A 26,157-nucleotide genomic window follows, 5' to 3' on the forward strand; every position below is an offset into this window, starting at 1 on the left:
TAAAAAGCAGAACAGAAGATATTTTCTTTTTATTTACAGAACTGTACAAATGTCGGACATAAGACCACGACCAGCCCGTCCCCCGCCCGTCACACACGGCCAAGATAATAAATTAAGACAGTTTACAAAAATATATATATAAAGACACATCCATCCTGTTCTTCATATTTAAAAATGGCAGCACTCGCGTATCTGCAGTCCGCACAGATCACGTTCGATAAAACAGTTTTTTGAGGGTCCTGTGTTTCCATGTCTAAGTCACATAGGAGGAGTTGGCGGTGTAGTAAGAAGTCTTCACGCCCCCTTCCTCCCGCCGCTCCTGGCATGAATCACTGTAGCATGGATATATGCATAAGGCAGCTTGGAATGGAGAAATGGGTGGAGGGGCTCAGCTCGTCACCGCCATATCCCTTGTGGCTTCTTCGCCTCCCGCTCTGCACTCCTCGCCCTCCTCCATCATTATGGACAAATCCAGATCTTCCTCGTAATTGGGGGCATCCGGGGAGCAGCCTGTGCAGGACTGAAGAGGACAACACCGGGTTAATACGACTAAAGCATGTAGGTGGGTGGAGGTCTCTGCGTGTCTGAGGGCTAGGACAAGAATCAGATGGGCGACATCTGAAAAGGCAACATTGTAGGGGGGGGGGGGATACAACCGCCGCTCTAGATAACTAGAGACAGAGCCTCCCGCTCACATCCAGGTGTAAACTCACTGTGATGTTGATGACGTGGGGTAACCTGCCCTTACGGACCCAGGTGTGGACCTCCCCCAGCTCCCTCTTCTGCTCCTCGTTGAACCTCGGCTGGTTCCTCTGCAGCTGTCGAAGCTTCTCACGATCTTCCTGCAGGACGCTCTCCAGGTCTCTGTGAAGAAGGATTTATCTTACGTAAGAAGGCGCCGTCCCAAGACCACACCTTGGCAACGAGCAGTCGTACTTCTAAAGGGTCTAACCTCGATGGAAGCTGGTAGGACATCATGACCTCGTGATCCGCGTTGGCCATTAGAAGCCACAGAGGGTCCTGCATGACGTATCTGATCACTTTCTGCTCCACCTCTTCCCTCTCAGCCTTTTTGACTCTGAGGTCGGTCTCCGAAGAGTCGATGCTACCAAAATATTTGCTGGTGTTGGTGCTCTCGCTGCTTCCTAGGGGAAATTAGAAAGGATTCGATTAGGCATAAAGTTCTGAAAAGTCAAATATGTAAATTAGTAAAATAATTTTCTACGTCTCGGGATCACGTCTTGGCACACAAGTCCATACATTGGAGAGCTTTTGGCTTCGCACCACATGCCATTGTGGCCAAGCAATTTCTCCTGACGATACTCACGGGTGCCACAAGCCGATGTGCTGCCTCCGTTAGAGCCCATTGATCCTGAGGCAGCGGATCCGGTGCCAGACCAAGATTCCTCATGGAGAAGCAAATCCAGATCGCTGGAGCTGGAGAGAGCGTCGTTGTGCGATGAGGACTCTTGCAGATCGCCCTGAGAGGTTGAGGAGTGAAGGTCATGGACAAGACGAAGTCCAGACAACCAAAAGGGGTCATCAGACAGGTGGAAACGTAAGTGATATGTGAAAGCCTCACCATGCAGTTCTCGGGCTGTCTGACGTCTTCTCCATTCCCAGCTTTGGTTCCGCCGGCGGTGGTACTCCCAGGGATCGCTCCTCCTTTATTATCTTCTTCAGTCTCCCATTCCCCTCCAGGAGCAGCGGCGACTCCTGCTCCTCCACTGCTCGGCTGCGGGAGCTCCTCCATCTGCAGCAGGTCTAACTGCAGCGGGGAGCTGCACCGTGATGGGAATAATCGCTGGGGAGGGGACGAGGAGCGCGATGGAGGTGGGCAAGTCGCCATGGGTTGTGCAGGAGGAGGAGCCGGAGTCTGAGGTGGAACTTCAGAAGCTGCGGTCGGCGTGTCGGGTGTGGGATTAAAGGGAGGAAACCCAGAGACTCCGGGATAAAAAGGAGGTGGCACTGGCGGAGGCTGGAAAAGATAATTGGGCAGCACAAGGGCTACGATCGGGGTGACAAGAGGGTATCCAGGGAGTGAAGGTGTAGGTTCAGGAGCAGGGGCCCGGGGAGGAAACATGGGAAGGGGATAACTAGGAATGCCTGGGGGCGGAGGAGGAAGGAGCTGCAGCTCCGGATGAGGGGCTGTAGGAATGGTGCTTGGCGATGCCGGTTTGCCTTGCTTTGGTCGCTTGGCTTTTGATTTCCTGCTTTTGCTCCGACGTCCCCCTGTATTCCCACCTTCCTGTGATGGGGTAGAAGGGTTGTGAGCGGCATGCTGCTGGTGGGAGAGTGAAGCCTTAATGCCTGTAGAATTAGGAAAAAAAATTTGAAAAAAAAAGTACGAAAAATGTGCCAAAATAGAAATATCAAACCAAATAAAGAACTGACCTCTCTGAACGCGTTGGTTCTGCTCGTCCCAAACACCAACAGGGATCGGCTCAAAAACCCTGATCTGGCTGAGATTGTGGACTCGGGTGAGGAAGGCCTGCTCTTCACGCTGCGTGTGGGCCGACAGAACCTCTTTGGTCAGGCCCAGTGGGCGTATCGGAGGTGCCACAGGGCATGAGGGCTCTTCCAAAGGAACCATTTCGCCTGCGGATGTTTGTCAGCAATAGAGGAGATGAGGGAAAGAGATGATGAAACTTGTTAGTACGTATCCAATATGGATGACACCACCGCACAATTATTGGCACAGACTCCTGCGGGAATTCCACTGCCCCCCAATCCACGGTATTACGTTAGAGATTTACCCGAGTCTGGTGGCTTTTTGTCTCCTACATGGACGATTGTGCTGCTAAAGCTTCCTTGGCTGGTGATGGAAACCACGCTCTCCGCCTTGCTGGGCGGTAATGGAGGCAGCGGAGCGAGAGAAGCAGACCCGACTGCGGAGGGCGTAGGAGGAGGGCGCAGTTCTGGCCGTTGCCGTGGACCGTTTGAAGGGTCTGCAGAAACATACAACAGGGCGTATGAAACCTCATTTCTCTTCTCCTGCGTCTTCCCGGTTCCAACTGTCCGGATTCTCACCCTCTTTGTCCCTCTCGCCGGTTTTTTGCTTCTCCTCCTCCGAGGTTGAGGACGTGTAGGACGAAGAGCCACATTTCCTTTTCACAGTGCTGGGAAGGTTACAGCTTTCCAGGTACCTAGAGGAGAGAAAGGAAGAGTGAGAGGAAAGGGACGACGTCGGTGCGCAAGGGGATAACGGCGGAGCGGAAAGGGATGGCGTAGGTGCGCAAAGGGACGACGGCAGTGCGCAAACGGAGCATTGCTGGGGTCTGCCCTCACCGGATGATGCTGTCTAGGCAGTTGATCTGCTGATACGAGTAGTTTGAGGTCTCCTTCCGCGTCAGCTCCTCGGGGACACACTGAGGGCGGCTGGGCGCAGTATCGGGCGGTGCATTGTCTGCACCAGCGAGAACGGTGCGAGGAGGGGCGAGAGCTAAGAGAAAAGGAGCAGTGTAAAAAATAGATAAATGTCTCAAACGGACAACGATTCTCTGAAACCGCACATACCCTGAAAATGTCCTCTGTGGTGCGGGCGGATCACCCGGGACCCCAGAAACATCTGCTGACCCTGACTCTTCACCTTATGCACGTTCTGACAGAACTCCTGAAATGTCATCTGCAACGTAAATACACAAACCTATAACTTTACCGCCCTACAGTGGGCGGGGCAGACAGCTGTATCACCCAGCAATGGAAGGAGACTGCTAGCGCTCGGTTTTATCAATGGCCACAGGTATGTTGTGATTTCGGAGTCTCCCACTCACAGGTTTGGGGTCTGTGCCCTCTTCGATGACCATGGCGTTGCTGTCAGTGGATGAAGCGTTGCAGTGAAATGGTTCCTGGGAGGTGTTGCTGCCGCCGCTGCCGTTACCGCCAGGATTAGCGTTGTGCACGGGCTGCAAGAGATAAGGGGGAAAACGATTGAAGTCAATCATCCAAATGTCAGAAAACCAAGCGCTCACAACTTCATGACCGGACTCGTCAGACTGTGGCCCCCACGATGAGATGACCACTGAATGTAAGGTGCGAGCCCCCCATAACGCCGTACCTGCATCAGGATCCGGTGGATCTGCTCGGACAGCTCCTGAATATCAGGATCTAGGGACTTCATCTCTGCCCCTTTGGGTGCTGTAAAGACGTCTTCATTGAGAGGGCTCCTGCAGAAGAACGGTCGGGTGAGACGGTGCAGAAAAGGGGAAAGAGGATATGGGCCCCCCGACCTCGTGGGGAGGGGAGATTACTCACGTACGGGTGAGACTATGCGGAAAAGAGGATATGAGCCCCCCGACCTCGTGGGGAGGGGAGATTACTCACGTCCGGGTGAGAGTACGCGGAAAAGAGGATATGAGCCCCACGATCTCGTGGGGAGGAGAGATTACTCACGTACGGGTGAGACTATGCGGAAAAGAGGATATGAGCCCCCCGACCTCGTGGGGAGGGGAGATTACTCACGACCGGGTGAGAGTACGAGGAAAAGAGGATATGAGCCCCACGACCTCGTGGGGAGGGGAGATTACTCACGTACGGGTGAGACTATGCGGAAAAGAGGATATGAGCCCCCCGACCTCGTGGGGAGGGGAGATTACTCACGTCCGGGTGAGAGTACGCGGAAAAGAGGATATGAGCCCCACGATCTCGTGGGGAGGGGAGATTACTCACGTCCGGGTGAGAGTACACGGAAAAGAGGATATGAGCCCCCCGACCTCGTGGGGAGGGGAGATTACTCACGTCCGGGTGAGAGTACACGGAAAAAAGGATATGAGCCCCCAGACCTCGTGGGGAGGGGAGATTACTCACGTCCGGGTGAGACTACGCAGAAAAGAGGATATGGGCCCCCCGACCTCGTGGGGATTACTCACGTCCGAACTTTATGTCTTCCAAGTATGAAAGAAACTTTTCTGCTCCACGGATTCACAAAGCAGCTCCAGCTGGTATCGATGGTGACATACTCCCCGGAGCGGGCGCACAGACGAATGGGCGAGTGGTCGAAAGGCTGCCCCGCCTGCTGCAGAACTGGAGAGTGAGAAGACAACAGGTCGGTCATTATGACGCCCAGTGCCCTACTGGGCGACTACCCTAAGGGAACCCGCTGGACGAGCGGCAGGCGTCTGGCAGAGTTACCTTTCTTGTGAATGGCCAACACGAGCGGCCGGTCCTCGGGATGGATGAAGAAGAGGATGGGCATCCCGATGAGGTCCTGCGGGAGGTATCCGAGCAGAGGGACCGCCCTACCACAGATAATAAGGAGAGGGTGAGGCCGGTGGTCGCTGGGATGGGGCGGACTGAGGAGGACGGAGGCGTAATACACTCACCTCTCATCCACCTCCTGGAACACGCAGCTCGGCGTATGTCTGGTGGTGAAGATCCTCTTATCTGCAGGGATGCGGGGGGCTGCGGACGACAGGCGCCGGTCAGGCAGAAACCACACTGGGCGTCCTCCCTCCCAAATCTCTTATATTAATCCCCCAGCTATACTCCAGTCACATCCAAATCTGCAGAGACATTTCTGGCACCATGAACTGCAGCCAGAGACTGACAAATGGTGGATGCGGTTACCGGCCTCAGTAGCTGACCCTGCGCCATACGTGGGGAACACGGCCGAGGGTATGCTTATACACCTTACGTCGGGAAGGGGTTAAATGCAGCTATGGTTGTGACTGGAGAGGAAATAATCACTTGGCATCAGTATAACATATTTGGCGTCTCACCCTCGTATCCAGAGTGGATTTTCTCGGCGATCAGCAGACAGCACGGCTGACCCTCGGCGTGCTCCGAGTCTCGTACCTTCATCAGGTACGGGGTGAGGCGGAACGGGTGATAGCGGAGATTCATATCCCGCTCTCGGCCCCCACTGAAAACACACACCTGCAATAAGACCAGAGCCGGGGAGACCACAGCAGCAAAGGGGGCACGATAACGTGGAGGGCGACAGTGGAGGGGCAGAGATGGGACACAACGGGGTGAAATGGAGACACAGAGGAGGGAGAATAGGGGGCTGTCGTGTGTGTGCCGCCGCCGCTCCAGCCCGGTCTGCAGGACACTGGTGTGACTGGCGGTGCCAGAGCCGGTGCCCTCCGCGTACATGTGTCAGCGACACGGATACACCCACCGGGGCGGAGAGAGGAGCTCACACACAGCGATCTGCAGAGGGGGCGAGCGAGGGGAGAATGATGCACGTCGTGTCTCTGTTAATTACAGGGTCCTTTGTGTCGTGGCAGAAGGAGACCGATTAAGTGAGAAAGAGGTTCTTCCAGAGCGTGGGGGGATGAGTGTATGTATATGGCCGTGTGAATGGCGTCCTCCCCACCTCTGTACAGTCACCCTTCTTCATACACACCGGTGTGAGAATACGTACACCGCGCTCACATCACCGGGGAAGGCCGGACCTCCCTCCGTCCACAGATCACTAACGAGACCACTAGGGTCTATACTAATAGATCCCTCCATCCACAGATTACTGACGTGACCACCAGGGTCTATACTAATAGATCCCTCCGTCCACAGATCACTAACGAGACCACCAGGGTGTATACTAATAGATCCCTCCATCCACAAATCACTAATGAGACCACCGGGGTCTATGCTAATAGATCCATCCTTCCACAGATCACTACCGAGACCACCAGGGTGTATACTAATAGATCCCTCCATCCACAAATCACTAATATGAGACCACCAGGGTCTATGCTAATAGATCCATCCTTCCACAGATCACTAACGAGACCACCAGGGTGTATACTAATAGATCCCTCCATCCACAGATTACTGACGTGACCACCAGGGTCTATACTAATAGATCCCTCCGTCCACAGATCACTAACGAGACCACCAGGGTGTATACTAATAGATCCCTCCATCCACAAATCACTAATGAGACCACCGGGGTCTATGCTAATAGATCCATCCTTCCACAGATCACTACCGAGACCACCAGGGTGTATACTAATAGATCCCTCCATCCACAAATCACTAATATGAGACCACCAGGGTCTATGCTAATAGATCCATCCTTCCACAGATCACTAACGAGACCACCAGGGTGTATACTAATAGATCCCTCCATCCACAAATCACTAATATGAGACCACCAGGGTCTATGCTAATAGATCCATCCTTCCACAGATCACTACCGAGACCACCAGGGTGTATACTAATAGATCCCTCCATCCACAAATCACTAATATGAGACCACCAGGGTCTATGCTAATAGATCCATCCTTCCACAGATCACTAACGAGACCACCAGGGTGTATACTAATAGATCCCTCCATCCACAAATCACTAATATGAGACCACCAGGGTCTATGCTAATAGATCCATCCTTCCACAGATCACTACCGAGACCACCAGGGTGTATACTAATAGATCCCTCCATCCACAAATCACTAATATGAGACCACCAGGGTCTATGCTAATAGATCCATCCTTCCACAGATCACTAACGAGACCACCAGGGTGTATACTAATAGATCCCTCCATCCACAAATCACTAATATGAGACCACCAGGGTCTATGCTAATAGATCCATCCTTCCACAGATCACTACCGAGACCACCAGGGTGTATACTAATAGATCCCTCCATCCACAAATCACTAATATGAGACCACCAGGGTCTATGCTAATAGATCCATCCTTCCACAGATCACTAACGAGACCACCAGGGTGTATACTAATAGATCCCTCCATCCACAAATCACTAATATGAGACCACCAGGGTCTATGCTAATAGATCCATCCTTCCACAGATCACTAACGAGACCACCAGGGTGTATACTAATAGATCCCTCCGTCCAGCACTGTATTACTACTCTACTAGACCACCAGGGCTGGCAGTGTAATTAGTAGCCAGGAGTGGGGCTGGCACACACTGCGTATACTGGTCAGTCCTGCTCCGCCTCTGTATACACTGGGCTTGTGTCGTCAGTATCTAGGGGGCGCAGTATAACGGGGGCAGCACTTCTCTCTGTGTAAAGTAATTATAAATGAGTGAATTCACTTTCCATCACTCCCAGATTGTACAATACCCACCTGATCCGGCAGAACACAGACTTCTCCTGCGTGTAGTCCATGGACGCCGTCTCTGTAGTAAAGAGAAAAAAAGGATGAGAGTAAACCGATCGCTGTCATCATTATCTCACACCATTCCAGGGACTGAATCTAGATAACAACCACTAGGCCACCTGGGAATGTATCATCCCGTTACACCAAGAAAAGTATTATTAACCCACTAGACCAGACGTTAATCATAAACCACTAGACCACCAGGAATAATACTCACTAGGTAACTAGAGTACCAGGGAGATTATTATAAGTCACCAAAAATAATCCAAACTAAGCAACTAAAGCACCAGGGAAATTATTACAAACCACCAGGGATAGAACTCGCAGGACAACTAGAAAACCAGGTAAATATATTAGAACTCGGAAAATAAATTAGATCGTCTACAACAGGGGATCGAAAATAGAAGCAAGTGTGTGTCTGGACATAAAAATTAAAAATAGAGGTATTTGGGCACCGCATAGCAGTATTCTATTTATAATGTGAAAAGTACATTTGAGGTGTGGCACTAATTTACTCGGGGGTGTGGCGCCAATGTACTCAGGGGTGTGGCGCCAATGTACTCGGGGGTGTGGCGCCAATGTACTCGAGAGGGAGGGCACTAATGTACTCGGGGGTGTGGCTTAGACAGGGAATGTGGAGAACAGACAAGCTTTACCTCCAGAGGTGCAGCTGCTCCAGGATGGAAGGTGATAAGGTGCTGTGGATCCATAAAACACGCTGACGTCCTGCGGAGCCAGAAACTCTGCAAAGATGGCACCTTTGAACACGTCCCGTTTGCAGTGCAGGATCAGGGAGGCCTGGTCTGAGATGTACACGATGCGACCAGAGATGAAGGAGACCGCCACCGAGAAGGTGTCCTGTGATACGGGCATAGAAGAGTCAGCACAAATGTTTCCTACTGCTCTCACTTCACTGCACTGTTCTCTCCACTCCTCTACCCATGTCAGCCTCTGAAGGGCGCTACAAGACACGCATGAAGGGTTGGTTTTCTACTCCAACAAGGATCTTCTTCACACTTACTGGGTTTTTTAGCGTGTACTCTGACGTGACGCTCTCCACCTCCTCGATGGTGAAGCTGGACATGTCCAGGCTGCAGGGCTGAGATTCATCAATGGTCCATTGCTGGTAATATTCCTGATTTGCTGAGAGGAGAAGTAAGAAATGGCATAGATATTCCCAAATATTTTTAGGAAACTCGATAATTAATACATAAACTGTACGACTTTCTGATTAAAGAAAAATAAATAAATAATACACTGTAGAGCTCAATGTCAACAAGCTGCTCAGAAAGCCCAACAGTTGCCACAGCTCAAACAAGGTTGCACTCCACGACTACTGACCTCGGACTTGTTTAACGCAAGAAAGTGCGTACTGGAGCGTAGCGAGGGTCCCCGATTTTCCTTTTCCCCCCTTTTCAGATGGGAGACGAATCTTCAGCTCTTTCAGGGCCTTCATCAGCTCTTTCTGATTTTTCTCGCGGGCGGACTGCTCACTACTGTGGGTAGAACAGTGGAAAAGTGACGTGAGAGGAGATAGAAGAGACCGGAGGTCTTGTGATGACTCGAGGGGAGATACTGTGCAGGACCATCACCGGCTTTACACTCAGCCGGCAGCCTACTGGTACTGAGCGAATATGTCCTCATCTACAAAGTCTGAAGCTTCCGGAGAGCATTTCAAGATATTGGCTAAGCTGAATTGTGACTACAGCTCTGAATATTCGGTTTGGAGACTTACCTGCAGCCGCTGGTGGAGGGGTTGTCTTGCTCGGAGCTGGCACTCAGGAGGCTGTAGGCGATGGAGCTGCTCGGAGGCGACAGGCTTTGAGAGTTTGTACTATAGAAGGAGAGGACAATACGTTTCTATACAGTGAAGAAACCTATGGGACAACACTTGACCAAAACCCAAGGACCCCCATGCCGACCATCCAGCCCACCTTATACTGCTCTCTGTGGTCTCCAGCATGGCGGAGTCCTTGCCGTTGCCGCTTGTGCTGCTGTGGGAGCTGCGGCTTTGCCGTGACTCGTTCCCGTTGGATTCGTTCCCGCTGGAGCCGTGGCTATTTGTGTCGGTCTCATCTTGTTGGGTTCCTTCCATCTCCCGATTCCCCCGTGTTCTCCTCGCCCTCTCCCCGAGAGGAGGAGGAGGTTCACATGGCCCATTCATCCCCTGCGTGTTGGCCGGTCACAAGCGCTAACCAAGTGAAGAAAGGAGGCGTTCTGCTGAGGAGGAGAAGAAGGAGGATGCAGGTGAGGACCTGGGCAGACACCGCCTAGGACACTGTGCACATTACTACCGGGTGCACACTGCGGTATTACATCTCATAATCCCAACCTGGTTATGTCACAAGGCAGGCATCTGCCCGCGACACCGACGGCTACACAACACTGCCTGCATAACCCTTATATAACGCACAGCCTGCAATACAGCGAGAGAGGACATCTAATCTGCAGGGACAGGTAACACGCACATCCCACACCAGCGATGTAGACCCCAAATATACCGCAGCGGTACAGACCAACCAGCCACAACAATAAAACCACCGACAGGCGACACAAGAGCATCAATTGTCTTCTGCAGATGGAGTCCGTCAGGGGGTGGGACACAGGAGAAGAAGGAACAGAGGGCGAGGACAAGACCACACCATATCCAAAACAGCAGGACGAGTGGGTATTACCGCTATGATCTTACATCTACACAAAGTGCAGTATTATAGTAGTTATATTCTTGTACATAGGAGCAGTATTATAGTAGTTATATTCTTGTATATAGGGGGCAGTATTATAGTAGTTATATTCTTGTACATAGGAGCAGTATTATAGTAGTTATATTCTTGTATATAGGGGGCAGTATTATAGTAGTTATATTCTTGTACATAGGGGGCAGTATTATAGTAGTTATATTTCTGTACATAGGGGCAGTATTATATTAGTTATATTCTTGTACATAGGGGGCAGTATTATATTAGTTATATTCTTGTACATAAGAGCAGTATTATAGTAGTTATATTCTTGTATATAGGGGGCAGTATTATAGTAGTTATATTCCTGTACATAGGAGCAGTATTATAGTAGTTATATTCTTGTACATAGGAGCAGTATTATAGTAGTTATATTCTTGTACATAGGAGCAGTATTACAGTAGTTATATTCTTATACATAGGGGCAGTATTATAGTAGTTATATTATTGTATATAGGAGGCAGTATTATAGTAGTTATATTCTTGTACATAGGAGCAGTATTATAGTAGTTATATTCTTGTATATAGGGGGCAGTATTATAGTAGTTATATTCTTGTACATAGGGGGCAGTATTATAGTAGTTATATTTCTGTACATAGGGGCAGTATTATATTAGTTATATTCCTGTACATAGGAGCAGTATTATAGTAGTTATATTCTTGTACATAGGAGCAGTATTATAGTAGTTATATTCTTGTACATAGGAGCAGTATTACAGTAGTTATATTCTTATACATAGGGGCAGTATTATAGTAGTTATATTATTGTATATAGGAGGCAGTATTATAGTAGTTATATTCTTGTACATAGGAGCAGTATTATAGTAGTTATATTCTTGTACATAGGGGGCAGTATTATAGTAGTTATATTCTTGTACATAAGAGCAGTATTATATTAGTTATATTCTTGTACATAAGAGCAGTATTATAGTAGTTATATTCTTGTATATAGGGGCAGTATTATATTAGTTATATTCTTGTACATAAGAGCAGTATTATAGTAGTTATATTCTTGTATATAGGGGCAGTATTATATTAGTTATATTCTTGTACATAAGAGCAGTATTATAGTAGTTATATTCTTGTACATAGGAGCAGTATTATAGTAGTTATATTCTTGTATATAGGGGGCAGTATTATAGTAGTTATATTCTTGTACATAGGAGCAGTATTACAGTAGTTATATTCTTGTACATAAGAGCAGTATTATAGTAGTTATATACTTGTATATAGGGGCAGTATTATATTAGTTATATTCTTGTACATAAGAGCAGTATTATAGTAGTTATATTCTTGTATATAGGGGGCAGTATTACAGTAGTTATATTCTTGTACATAAGAGCAGTATTATAGTAGTTATATTCTTGTATATAGGGGCAGTATTATATTAGTTATATTCTTGTACATAAGAGCAGTATTATAGTAGTTATATTCTTGTATATAGAAGCAGTATTATAGTAGTTATATTCTTGTATATAGGAGCAGTATTATAGTAGTTATATTCTTGTACATAGGAGCAGTATTATAGTAGTTATATTCTTGTACATAGGGGCAGTATTATAGTAGTTATATTCTTGTACATAGGAGCAGTATTATAGTACTTATATTCTTGTATATAGGGTCAGTATTATAGTAGTTATATTCTTGTACATAGGGAGCAGTATTATAGTAGTTATATTCTTGTACATAGGGGCAGTATTATAGTACTTATATTCTTGTACATGGGGCAGTATTATAGTAGTTATATTCTTGTACATAGGAGCAGTATTATAGTAGTTATATTCTTGTACATAGGGGCAGTATTATAGTATAGTCTTGTACATAGAGGCAGTATTATAATTACTTTATTAATGTACAGAGAACACAGACCACTCCCTCCAAAGCTGATCCTGTCCTGGACACTTCTGTTCCTATCAGTAGTGGATAAACCAGTATAATAAGTGCAGTACAGATGACGGTATACACCAACAATTCCCTGATGTGCCAGATTTAGGAGCTTTCCTTAACAGAGGTTATAGTCTGAGTCCTGTCAGTGTCACCTCACCCCATCGGTCAGCCTTTAGGATCCACTAGCTTACTCTCACCGTCCTGATACATATGAGCAGCCATTGGTGATGTGAATAGCCCCACACATTCCTCGGCAGCCTGTCAGGTGCCCCGGACTCTTCCGGTGTCAGTGCGGTGACGGTCAGTGCTGTGTGTGTGTGTGTGTGATGAGCCAGGGGTGGGGGGGTAGCAGCCATCATTGTTATCTAGTGTTGCAGACTGGAGCCTTTGTATTTCAAGCTGATGGGAAACCATAACCCACAGCATGCACTGACATCTGCCATACATGTAAGCTCCAGCCCCGGACAGAGGCCCCCCAGGTATGAACCGATGCAGCCAGCGACCCCCCCCCATGTGTCAGCGGTGCAGCCAGTGACCCCCCCCCATGTGTCAGCGGTGCAGCCAGTGACCCCCCCCCCCATGTGTCAGCGGTGCAGCCAGTGACCCCCCCATGTGTCAGCGGTGCAGCCAGTGACCCCCCCCATGTGTCAGCGGTGCAGCCAGTGACCCATGTGTCAGCTGTGCAGCCAGTGACCCCCCCCCCATGTGTCAGCGGTGCAGCCAGTGACCCCCCCCCCATGTGTCAGCGGTGCAGCCAGTGACCCCCCCCCATGTGTCAGCGGTGCAGCCAGTGACCCCCCCCCCCCCCAATGTGTCAGCGGTGCAGCCAGTGAACCCCCCTCCCCTGCACAGAGAGTGAAATAAGTATTGAACACCTCACCAACTTTCTAAGTAAATCTATTTCTAAAGGTGCTATTGACACAAAATTCACATCCAATGTCGGTAACAGCTCGTCCAATCCACACAAGGAAAGAGATCACCATAGGTGTCCAGACGTTATGTGTAATAATGAGAAATGACAACGGGAAAAGGCATTGAACAGGTTACTGAAATATAGTACTTCAGTATTTAACGTGGCCTTTGTGACGAAACTTCAATAAGCCTTCTGTATGGAGAAACTAGTTGCAGGCATTGCTCAGGAGTGATTATGATCCATTATTCCAACACAAACACTCTTCACATCCTGAGGGCCCCGTGGGCTCCTTCTATGATCTCTGAGCTTTAGTTCCCTGAATACATTTTCTCTTGAATTCAGGTCATGATCGGCTCGGCCATTCTAGGCTGTGTGTTTGAGATCATTGTCTTGCCGAAATGTCCACCGTCGTTTCATCTTCATCATCCTGATAGATGGCAGAAGATTGTTATCAAGAATGTCTCTGTAGATTTGTCCATTCATCATTACTTCAATTACATGAAGTTTGACAGTGTCGGATGCTGAAAAACAGCCCCACACCATGATGTTCCCACCTCCAAGCTTCACTGTAGGTATGGTGTTTTTTTGGGGTAATCTGTAGCGCCTTTTGGTCTCAAAATATGGTGTATTGGTGTATTATGGAATCTAACAAGTTCAATTTTGGTCTGATCTGACCAGATTATATCCTCCCAGTATTTCACAGATTTGTCTAAATGTTGTTGAGCAAACTGTCAACGTGCATGAACATACTTTTTGTTCAGCAATGGAGTCTTGAGAGGTGAGCGTGCATACAGGCCATGGAGGTGGTGTGCATTACTTACAGTTTGCTTTGAAACAGTTGTATCTGCTGATTCCAGGTCTCTATGTACCTCTCCACAAGTAATCCTTCACTCTTGGACAACTCTTCTGATAATTCTTTTCACTTCTCTGTCTGAAATCTTGCATGATCCATCTGGTCATGGCCGGTTTATGGTGAAATGAGGTTCTTTCTACTTCCAGATTATGGCCCCAACAGTGATCACTGGAACCTTCAGTAGTTTAGAAATTCTTCTGTACCCAATGCCATCAGAATGTTTCGCAACAATAAGGTCATGAAGGTGTTGAGACAGCTCACAGAGGTTTCTTGTGTGGCACCTTGGTAATGAGGCAGCTCTCTATAGGCCATCAGGTGAAGCAGCTGATGTTATCTGTCACTACGGTAAGTGGCAGGACTGCTCACTGCGGAGGTCGCATTATTACATAACTTATCGTGATGACATCTACGGTGATTTATTTCCCTGCGTGGATTGGACGGGTCGTTACCGACAGCTGGGGAGAATTTCATGTCAGCAGGACCTTTAATTAGATTTAGTTAGTAAAATGGTGAGGTGTGCAATACTTTTTTTCACCCGTTGAATGTGAGCGATGCAGCCGGTGACCCCCGTGTATGTCAGCGGTGCAGCCGGTGACCCCCGTATATGTCAGCGGTGCAGCCGGCGACCCCCGTGTACGTGAGCGGTGTAGCCGGTGACCCCCGTGTATGTGAGCGGTGCAGCCGGTGACCCCCCTGTGTGTGAGCGGTGCAGCCGGTGACCTCCTGTATGTGAGCGGTGTAGCCGGTGACCCCCGTGTATGTGAGCGGTGCAGCCGGTGACCCCCCTGTGTGTGAGCGGTGCAGCCGGTGACCTCCTGTATGTGAGCGGTGTAGCCGGTGACCCTCCTGTATGTGAGCGGTGCAGACGGTGACCCCCCGTGTATGTGAGCGGTGCAGCCGGTGACCCCCCTGTATGTGAGTGGTGCAGCCGGTGACCTCCTGTATGTGAGCGGTGCAGCCGGTGACCCCCGTGTATGTGAGCGGTGCAGCCGGTGACCCCCCTGTGTGTGAGCGGTGCAGCCGGTGACCCTCCTGTATGTGAGCGGTGCAGCCGGTGACCCCCGTGTATGTGAGCGGTGCAGCCGGTGACCTCCTGTATGTGAGCGGTGTAGCCGGTGACCCTCCTGTATGTGAGCGGTGCAGACGGTGACCCCCCGTGTATGTGAGCGGTGCAGCCGGTGACCCCCCTGTATGTGAGTGGTGCAGCCGGTGACCTCCTGTATGTGAGCGGTGCAGCCGGTGACCCCCGTGTATGTGAGCGGTGCAGCCGGTGACCCCCCTGTGTGTGAGCGGTGTAGCCGGTGACCCTCCTGTATGTGAGCGGTGCAGCCGGTGACCCCCGTGTATGTGAGCGGTGCAGCCGGTGACCCCCCTGTGTGTGAGCGGTGCAGCCGGTGACCTCCTGTATGTGAGCGGTGCAGCCGGTGACCCCCCCTGTATGTGAGTGGTGCAGCCGGTGACCCCCCTGTATGTGAGCGGTGCAGCCGGTGACCCCCCTGTATGTGAGCGGTGCAGCCGGTGACCCCCCTGTGTGTGAGCGGTGCAGCCGGTGACCCCCCCTGTATGTGAGTGGTGCAGCCGGTGACCCTCCTGTATGTGAGCGGTGCAGCCGGTGACCCCCCTGTGTGTGAGCGGTGCAGTCGGTGACCTCCTGTATGTGAGCGGTGCAGCCGGTGACCCCCCTGTATGTGAGCGGTGCAGCCGGTGACCCCCCTGTGTGTGAGCGGTGCAGCCGGTGACCCCCCCTGTATGTGAGTGGTGCAGCCGGTGACCCTCCTGTATGTGAGCGGTGCAGCCGGTGACCCCCCTGTGTGTGAGCGGTGCAGTCGGTGACCTCCTGTATGTGAGCGGTGCAGCCGGTGACCCCCCCTGTATGTGAGCGGTGCAGCCGGTGACCCCCCTGTATGTGAGCGGTGCAGCCGGTGACCCCCCTGTATGTGAGCGGTGCAGACGGTGACCCCCCTGTATGTGAGTGGTGCAGACGGTGACCTCCTGTATGTGAGCGGTGCAGCCGGTGATGGTGAGAGCGCCCTCTGCCCCGGTGTCACACACCTGTCCTCATACCTGTGCGCCGCAGAGGACGGCACCGTGTAACATCCGGGGCTCAGTGTGGGGCTGCTCTGCACACACTGTAACGCACCCTCCGCTGTGCTCACTGACAGCTGTACTGATAGCAGGCAGCGCCCCCACAGACCGGAGCCAGCCCCGCAGGAGCCCCCCAGAGTCTCTCACCGGCTGCTCCGCGCCTCCTCGTTCTCTGCCCGTCGCCGTCTTCTTCTTCGCTAACCTCCAGTCCCTGCCCTCCTATAGGCTGCTGCTGCCGTGACGTCCCGGCCCCGCCCAGTGAAGTAATCGCCCCCACACGTGGATCGCAGCGTTGCTGGCCCCCCTCCTCCGAGTGCTCCGATTGGAGGAGACAAAGCGGCCAATGGCAGAGCGGCTCCTGCATAACATGCAAATGTGGAGCGTGCGGCTGTCAGCGGTTAACCCCTCAGCTGCTGCAGCGCGCCTGTCATTAACCCTGTGCAGTGCCGGCAGCACAGACCCCTCACTGTGCCGGGCCCGGAGAAGACAGACTGTACTGTAGCCTCTGCAGGTCTGGGTACAGTAGGGAAAAATGAAAAATAGAGGATCTATCAAGTCATTTTTCATGATTTATTTTAATAACATTGTTGTTTTTGTTTTTTTTTGTTTGGTTTTTAATTAAAACCAATCTTTAACGTTTTTCATCAAATTCTACATTTATCACGTTCATACTTGGATTTCACTTTTTTTTTTACAATAGAGATTTCCTTTTATACCTTTTGTCTAGAAAATATATATCTATATATATCTATATCATCAGGCTGGACTGGCCCAGAGGGTGAGAGGGGGGTCCCCGGGGGCCCCCAGCCCCACTGTACGGGCAGCACTCGGCAGAATGCACTTGGTTCTCTCTGTACAGAAAACAGCAGCATCTCATCATTCATTAACCAAACGGCCCAGATTATTATTATATAGAGATATAGGTAAATGTGTGAACGGGGGTCGTGTAATATGTGTCTGCAGGTGAGAAGTGGCCCCCACAGTCAGTGTTACTGGTGGCCCTAGGCACCCCCATCCGACACTGTATTACATGGAATAACCCTCCTGCCACGGACAATGTGGGGTCTCCCGACAGTGTGGGGGTCTCCCGGCCGGCGCCAACGCTTCTGCCAGCGTCTGAGCACAAGGACTTTGGCGCAGAGAGAAGCCAGGACTGGGCAGCGGCCAGCAACGGAGGCGGTGCCAAGAACATCGTGTTCTCGCCTATGAAAACACAGACTGAGGAGAGAGACCGCCGGGAGGAGATCCGGGGGGGAAGAGACCGCCGGGAGGAGACCGCCGGGAGGAGATCCGGGGGGGAAGAGACCGCCGGGAGGAGACCGCGGGGAGGAGATCCAGGGGGGAAGAGACCGCCGGGAGGAGGGGGGGGGGAAGACCGCCGGGAGGAGATCCGGGGGGGGAAGAGACCGCCGGGAGGAGACCGCCGGGAGGAGATCCGGGGGGGGAAGAGACCGCCGGGAGGAGACCGCGGGGAGGAGATCCAGGGGGGAAGAGACCGCCGGGAGGAGACCGCGGGGAGGAGATCCAGGGGGGAAGAGACCGCCGGGAGGAGACCGCCGGGAGGAGATCCGGGGGGGAAGAGACCGCCGGGAGGAGACCGCGGGGAGGAGATCCAGGGGGGAAGAGACCGCCGGGAGGAGATCCGGGGGGGAAGAGACCGCCGGGAGGAGACCGCGGGGAGGAGATCCAGGGGGGAAGAGACCGCCGGGAGGAGACCGCAGGGAGGAGATCCAGGGGGGAAGAGACCGCCGGGAGGAGACCGCGGGGAGGAGATCCAGGGGGGAAGAGACCGCCGGGAGGAGGGGGGGGGGGGAAGACCGCCGGGAGGAGATCCGGGGGGGGAAGAGACCGCCGGGAGGAGATCCGGGGGGGAAGAGACCGCCGGGAGGAGATCCGGGGGGGGGGGGGTTGAGAGACCGCGAAAAGACCACCGGGAGGAGACCGCAGGGAGGAGATCCAGGGGGGAGGAGACCGCCGGGGGGGGGGGGGGAAAGATCGCCGGGAGGAGATCCGGGGGGGGGGGGGGAAGAGACCGCCGGGAGGAGATCCGGGGGAGGGGGGGGGGAGAAGAGACCGCCGGGAGGAGATCCAGGAGGAGATACGGGGGGGGCATATGGGGGATCTTCCACTGATATCACAGCCCCTTACATAACGAGCCCCCCACACGCAGGTGACGCGCGCCGGCTGCTCTCAGGTTACCGCTCCCTTACATAAAGCCCGGTGTCATGATAACGGCTTATATAAAGGCTTATTATGTAAAAGTGTGCGAGGCAGTGTGAGCCGCAGAGCCGCCGCCAAACCAGATTACCTCCGTAATGTGGGGGCTATCAATTACAAAGTTATCTAATCATACAAGGTAATGGCCAGGGGTTCCAGAGTTGTCACAGGAAGGGAACAGGGTCCCAGGGTATGGTCAAATTGTGATTTTCACTCACATCCTCATGGCGCCCACCAGCTTTTTTTCTGAAGCCATGACCTGAACACCCTGCTGGATCGGAGCAGGACCGACAGCCTGCTGTGCTTCCTGGAGGATGAATCCGTGCCCGCATCCTCCACCAAATGCGGCAGAAATCCAGATGGATGAAGCTTATTCTTATTGGAGAATCCCCCACACTGCACACAGGGTGTGATCGGTCATTATTGTGGCAGAATCAGGAGTGGATAAATCTACATGTGCGGCAGCGGAGACTGCACAACAAGCGTGTGAAAGCCACCCTACCGTGGGCACGAAAAGCAGAGTCAAAAGGGGTCCGGGTCCAGCCATAATGCACAGAGGGGTCCAGGCCCAAATGCAAACAGTGCTCCCCTCAGATTCCCAGGAAGAATCCAAGTGATGAACCCCCAAATCTATGTGCAGGGTGTAAAACAGACACTTAAGGAGTGGAACCTCCAAGTCCGATTTTCCAGGGTGACCATAAAGCATAGTGCCCTCCTGCCGTTCACAGCACGGCCATCTCTCCAGTCTCTCATATACTCCATCACAGCCAGCATCCATCCTTCTGTCTAACCAGCTGTATCATCCTCTGAAACAGGAGCGGCGGCCACAACAGACGCTCCTCATCAATGTCTAATATCCGGCGTCTCCCCTGTGCCAGGCCGAATGCTGCTCATCTATTCAAACAAGCCCCCAGGACCCCAGAACATGACGCATCAGCCACCACCAGCCAGAGGAGAAAAACATAAATAGACTCATTTCTAACATCGGCTCAGTCGAGGTCCCACTCATTACGTAAAGAGGTGCAATGTCTTCTATCCCCTCCTGGAAAACCACACCAAGTCCTACTCTAGTGGAAACAAAGAGTGGGGGTCCGAGTGATGGAAAATATCTGCAAGGAGGTAGAGGAAAACTGTAGTTGCTGTAGTTATCCTAGCGCAACCGCGACCATATGCACAACACATGGCAATCTGTGACCTCCTCATGCTCGTCCGCAAGGATCCTCCTCGTGATCGTCCGCAAGGATCCTCCTCGTGATCGTCCGCAAGGACCCTCCTCACGCATCCCTCGCAAGGACCCTCCTCATGGCCATGACGCTTCCTTCCGTCATCCCATCTTGTTATCACCCATGCAAAGTTCTTCTCAAACACAGTTCAGGGGGTCCATGCTGGGTGGTTAGACACTAGTGTGTGCATCCAGGCCCATTATCAGGATTTCAGGTGACTCCTCGTGAAGTACTGCCATGCATTCCTCACAAGAAAAGCGATTCGTACACATGTTTTTTTTTCTGAGTTCCTGGTGAATATTACTTCGGACCATTAATGACCCCTTTTTTAGGTTTCTGTGTTAAGAAGCTTGAGATGTGAACTCCTTGGGCACAGCCAGGGGAACTAGAGGGCACCTAAGCGTCCCACCCACCACTGGGGTGGTTCCTGCCCTCGGAGACCAAATATTCCCAGGCTTGGCTATTGAGTAATGTGGGAGCTGGAGTTGTACCAAAGCCTTATGACCCTTACCTTGGGGTCCATACTACTCGCCCTGTAGCTGGAGCTCTCAGACAACAGTACTAAAACAGCATCTGGCGCCGTCACCCATGTATGATGGAGTCTAGCTGTTCATAGGGTGGATCAACAACTTCTTGCCCAGACGTACGATCAATGGGGAATCCATCGTGGCATAGTCCGCATCATACGTCTCCGCGCCCATGCGCCATCCACAGCCAACCACGGAGGTGACAGTCACAGGGTCAGGCTGAGATGCTAACTCTTATTAGATTACCACTGCCGTCAGTTACAAGTAGAGGAATCGCACGGCCAGAATGCAGGATATAGGTAACGGAGGAGTGTGTGACTGACGGCTGAGGAGGACAAGAAGGGGAGGGAAATGTGCAATCAACAGGGGATTACTCTCCAGAGTACAGCGAGGATCCCTCCCAAACAATCGGCACCAGTGACCCAGAAACCACCTGTGAATGGGGGATTCTCCACAAGGTGTCCCGAGGGGCAGCAAGTTCTGTGCGCTGCTCGGTGCGGCCTCTGGGTCGGAGACGTTTCCCCAGCAGATCCCACAGATGATCGATCGCAACGAAATCCATGGAATCTGGAGACGAGTCATCACATGGATCGTTGTCACGTTCCTCTGACCACTGCTGACAGATCACACCATGACTGACCACACCGGAAAAGGCACTGGCATTCGGGAATATCGCTGCCATGTAGGAGGGTATTGTGCGGTCACATCCACATGATGCCAGGACACAAGGTTTCCCGCAGAACATTGCCCCATCGCACTGCCTCCGCTGGCGTGTCTTCCCATAATGCATCTCCTCCATGCCATCTGGTGACACCCCGGGTTGACCACATGATGGGAAACGAGATTCATCAGACCGAGCTGCCTTGTATGGTGCCAAAGTCCGGATATTACCATATCCCACAGGGCCCGCCGTCTGCACCCGAAACGCCACACAGGGCCCGCCGTCTGCACTGGAAACGCCACACAGGGCCCGCCGTCTGCACCGGAAACGCCACACAGGGCCCGCCGTCTGCACCGGAAACGCCACACAGGGCCCGCCGTCTGCACCGGAAACGCCACACAGGGCCCGCCGTCTGCACCGGAAACGCCACACAGGGCCTGCCGTCTGCACCGGAAACGCCACACAGGGCCCATCGTATACCGGGAACACCACACAAGACCCGCCCGTACACCGGGAACGCCACACAGGGTCCGCCGCCTGCACGCGAAACGCCACACAGGGCCCGCCGTCTGCACGCGAAACGCCACACAGGGCCCGCCGTCTGCACCGGAAACGCCACACAGGGCCCGCCGTCTGCACCGGAAACGCCACACAGGGCCTGCCGTCTGCACCGGAAACGCCACACAGGGCCCATCGTATACCGGGAACACCACACAAGACCCGCCGTACACCGGGAACGCCACACAGGGTCCGCCGTCTGCACGCGAAACGCCACACAGGGCCCGCCGTCTGCACCGGAAACGCCACACAGGGCCTGCCGTCTGCACCGGAAACGCCACACAGGGCCCGCCGTCTGCACCGGAAACGCCACACAGGGCCCATCGTATACCGGGAACACCACACAAGACCCGCCGTACACCCGAAACGCCACACAGGGCCCGCCGTCTGCACCGGAAACGCCACACAGGGCCCGCCGTCTGCACCGGAAACGCCACACAGGGCCCATCGTATACCGGGAACACCACACAAGACCCGCCGTACACCCGAAACGCCACACAGGGCCCGCCGTCTGCACCGGAAACGCCACACAGGGCCCGCCGTCTGCACCGGAAACGCCACACAGGGCCCATCGTATACCGGGAACACCACACAAGACCCGCCGTACACCCGAAACGCCACACAGGGCCCGCCGTCTGCACCGGAAACGCCACACAGGGCCCGCCGTCTGCACCGGAAACGCCACACAGGGCCCGCCGTCTGCACCGGAAACGCCACACAGGGCCCGCCGTCTGCACGCGATAAGCCACACAGGGCCCATCGTATACCGGGAACACCACACAAGACCTGACTGTCAGGAGACGCTCTGCTCCCATCTCATTATCGGCCTCATTTTTACTGTAACTTCAGGACCTGACGTGACTCGCAGTGAAATATGTCGCAGGTGTAACCAAGTGATCGCCCCTCAGGCTGATGGGGTCTACGGATGCAGCTGTATTAACACTTGGCTTTATGATTTCTCATTCTCTGAGCGCTCTGCTTGCCGTCAGTGACTGGAGACCTTCCTTATCTCCTCAGCTCCTGCACACGTCACTCGCCAGTGACCTCAGATGCAGAGGAGGCCATTTTGCGAATGGGCAGGGAAATGAGGTGATTGGCTACTTTGAACGCAGTGGGTGTGGTCTTCAGCCCTGCACGCTCGGGGACACGCGTCTGCGCCGATACTTCTCACCTTCCTTCTGTGATGTTCTCTCCCTGGCCCTGGGGCATGAGCGAGGTTAGTGGGGCAACCAATGAGGGCGCAGCCAATGAGGATCCACACACGACCCGAGCATACGTTGGGGCAGGATACGAGTGGGGGGATGTTCTGTGCGTCACTGCTTGGATCAAACCCATACTGGGCAGAGAAAGAAACCTAGATACACAACGTGGTGGCGGGATAGCGTCGCCCGCGATCAGCCCTGATGTCATCAGCACAAGGGGTCCGGTCTGATGACATCATAAAAAGCCCCCACCTTCTGAGACCCAATGGAGAGAGAGGGCACTTACATAGGCAAACTACATGATCAATACACCTAGACGTATCACATGACAGAGTGACGCCCGAGTCCTCAACCCACACAGGGACAGACCTGCCGTCCACGTACAACCGCTGTAACATAGGGATGAGCGGCAAGAAGGCGTGCGGTGACATAATACTCTGCCACCTGACTCCACGTTATGTAATAACAGCATCACATAATAACAGGGAGGATGGAACCGAGGACAGCAGCTACATTACCACAAGGGGGCAGTATTATAGTTATATTCTTGTACATAGGAGCAGTATTATAGTAGTTATACTCTTGTACATAGGGGCAGTATTATAGTAGTTATATTCTTGTACATAGGGGCAGTATTATAGTAGTTATATTCTTGTACATAAGGGGCAGTATTATAGTAGTTATATTCTTGTACATAGGAGGCAGTATTATAGTAGTTATATTCTTGTACATAGGGGCAGTATTATAGTAGTTATATTCTTGTACATAGGGGCAGTATTATAGTAGTTATATTCTTGTACATAGGGGCAGTATTACAGTAGTTATATTCTTGTACATAGGGGCAGTATTACAGTAGTTATATTCTTGTACATAGGGGCAGTATTATAGTAGTTATATTCTTGTACATAGGGGCAGTATTATAGTAGTTATATTCTTGAACATAGGAGCAGTATTATAGTAGTTATATTCTTCTACATAGGGGCAGTATTATAGTAGTTATATTCTTGTACATAGGAGCAGTATTATAGTAGTTATATTCTTCTACATAGGGGCAGTATTATAAGACACAAAAGAGCACAGTGAGGTCAAAGATACTCTGTTGTAAAAAAAAAAAAATCACAGTAATAAGCAAGTGCTATTCAAAAGATGGAAAAAAACAGGGTATTTAGTTGATACTTTTTTTTTTGCAAAAAAATGTATACTAAGCTGCTCCACCAAACGTCAAGGTATACCCGTATCAGAGCAGTCCTAACTAATGTATATAATAGGGGCAGTATTATAGTAGTTATATTCTTGTACATAGGGGCAGTATTATATTCTTGTACATAGGAGCAGTATTATAGTAGTTATATTCTTGTACATAGGGGGCAGTATTATAGTAGTTATATTCTTGTACATAGGAGCAGTATTATAGTAGTTATATTCTTGTACATAGGAGCAGTATTCAGTAGATATAAATCCAATATCACAATAATAAACACACTGCAGTGAGGAGCCCTGATGTGAATACATCTAACAGCAGCTACAAAGTGTATAAAACAGGCACAAAAATGGGCATCAAAGTGGGCAGTGAAGGGCACGACATGACTTTGGGCCACCGATCTCACACTGCAGACACAGACAGGGATGCAAACACAGGTAAAAGCGGTTGGCACCAGCGGGTCCTGGGCATCAAACTGGGCAAAAAGCCAATTCTCCCAGATTAGAGTTAGGCCATGTGCACACGTTCAGTATTTTTCGTGTTTTTTCGCTATAATGTGATAAGTTAACGCAAAAAAAACGCTTACATATGCCTCCCATTATTTAAAGTGTATTCCGCATTTCTTGTGCAAATGTTACATTTTTTTCCGCGAAAAAATCGCATCGCGGAAAAAAAAGCAACATGTTCATTAAAAATGCTGAATTGCGGGGATTCCGCACACATAGGAGTGCATTGATCTGCTTACTTCCCGCACGGGGCTGTGCACACCATGCGGGAAGTAAGCAGATCATGTGCGGTCGGTACCCAGGGTGGAGGAGAGGAGACTCTCCTCCACGGACTGGGCACCATATAATTGGTAAAAAAAAAAAAAAAAAGAATTAAAATAAAAAATCATGATATACTCACCCCCGGAGTCTTCCCGCCTCTTATCGGTGCGTGCGGCCGCTTCCGTTCCTATAGATGGTGTGTGTGAAGGACCTTCCGTGACGTCGCGGAAGGTCCTGCGCGCACACACCATCTATAGGAACGGACGCCGCTGAGGAGATCAGCTGTCTGCAGAAGGTGAGTATTAACCATTTTTTTTATTATTTTTAAACATTCTATCTTTTACTATAGATGCTGCATAGGCTGCATCTATAGTAAAAAGTTGGTCACACTTGTCAAACGCTATGTTTGACAAGTGTGACCAACCTGTCAGTCAGTTTTCCAAGCGATGCTACAGATCGCTTGGAAAACTTTAGCATTCTGCAAGCTAATTACGCTTGCAAAATGCTTAAAAAAAAACGCGAAAAAAACGGGGAAAAAAACGCAAAAAAAAAATGCGGATTTCTTGCAGAAAATTTACGGTTTTCTTCAGGAAATTTCTGCAAGAAATCCTGACGTGTGCACATACCCTAAGGCACCTATTTTTCTAAAGGTACCTTCACACTCAGCAACTTTGCAAGGAGAACGACAACGATCCGTGACGTTGCAGCGTCCTGGATAGCGATCTCGTTGTGTCTCACAGTGAGATCGGTGGCCCAGAGCCGCTGACCCTTTGGCGGCCGCCTGTAGCGCCTCCTCGCGGTCATTTATTATTGGGATTTTTGTTGCTTAACATGTAAACAAAAAACTAAAGAAAAAAACCCCAAGTGACCCCCCATCAATGCGGCAGAGGAGCGGAGCCGGTCAGCAACCTGCACACCCTCACACCTGCCCCAGATCACTGTGGAGCTGCAGTAACTATGACAACAGACGATCGGCCGATCTGTGAGCGATAATGATTGTGCGATGTCTTACCTGAGCCGTTATCTCCGTGTCGCCCCCTGCAGGCGGTGCTGGTAACTGGCGCAGACCTGTCCGGTCACCGGAAGCCTGCGAGGACCAGTGACGTATCGGGTCACAGTCTGCGGCCAGCAATCCGGGTCACTGCGTCCGCGCGTCGCTATGTTCCCGGGCGTCTCTCCGGGTGTCTCTGTGCTCCGGGTTACCAGTTGTCCGGACGTCTCTCGGTCTCCGTCGCTTCCTCCTGTGACAGAACT

The 26,157-nt window shown here is 51.5% G+C and overlaps 1 protein-coding gene across 6 annotated transcripts; it reads right to left on the reverse strand.

Moving 5' to 3' along the window:
* Positions 1-26,157, reverse strand: PER1 (period circadian regulator 1). 6 transcript variants are annotated; one of them, XM_077261677.1, is made up of 23 exons: positions 25,916-26,157; positions 10,006-10,291; positions 9,807-9,905; positions 9,413-9,567; positions 9,093-9,214; positions 8,728-8,929; positions 8,039-8,090; positions 5,718-5,860; positions 5,322-5,400; positions 5,131-5,237; positions 4,869-5,022; positions 4,058-4,166; positions 3,774-3,905; positions 3,517-3,625; positions 3,289-3,442; positions 3,031-3,146; positions 2,757-2,948; positions 2,395-2,598; positions 1,583-2,310; positions 1,328-1,481; positions 953-1,145; positions 714-864; positions 1-520 (listed from the first exon to the last, which is right to left on the reverse strand). In XM_077261677.1, the coding sequence occupies exons 2-23, from the start codon at positions 10,233-10,235 to the stop codon at positions 389-391; spliced, it is 3,717 nt and encodes a 1,238-aa protein (XP_077117792.1). In that variant the 5' UTR covers positions 10,236-10,291; positions 25,916-26,157; the 3' UTR covers positions 1-388. The 6 variants fall into 6 exon arrangements, with proteins under 6 accessions (XP_077117792.1, XP_077117793.1, XP_077117794.1 ...); XM_077261678.1 differs by having other exon boundaries at positions 10,006-10,288; positions 25,916-26,148; XM_077261679.1 differs by having other exon boundaries at positions 5,718-6,568; positions 7,241-8,090; positions 10,006-10,288; positions 25,916-26,125.

This window comes from Ranitomeya variabilis, chromosome 5 (genome assembly GCF_051348905.1).
Source record: "Ranitomeya variabilis isolate aRanVar5 chromosome 5, aRanVar5.hap1, whole genome shotgun sequence".
Classification (NCBI taxonomy): Eukaryota; Metazoa; Chordata; class Amphibia; order Anura; family Dendrobatidae; genus Ranitomeya; species Ranitomeya variabilis.

What these genes read in the sequence shown, in the direction of transcription:
- PER1 (XM_077261677.1), bottom strand. Translation starts at nt 10,235, where the DNA reads ATGAATGGGCCATGTGAACCTCCTCCTCCTCTCGGGGAGAGGGCGAGG. An exon ending in GGAAGACATAAAGTTCGGAC is followed by an intron (nt 4,167 to 4,868) that starts GTGAGTAATCCC and finishes GTTCTTCTGCAG; the next exon opens with GAGCCCTCTCAATGAAGACG. An exon ending in CACATCGGCTTGTGGCACCC is followed by an intron (nt 1,146 to 1,327) that starts GTGAGTATCGTC and finishes AATTTCCCCTAG; the next exon opens with GAAGCAGCGAGAGCACCAAC.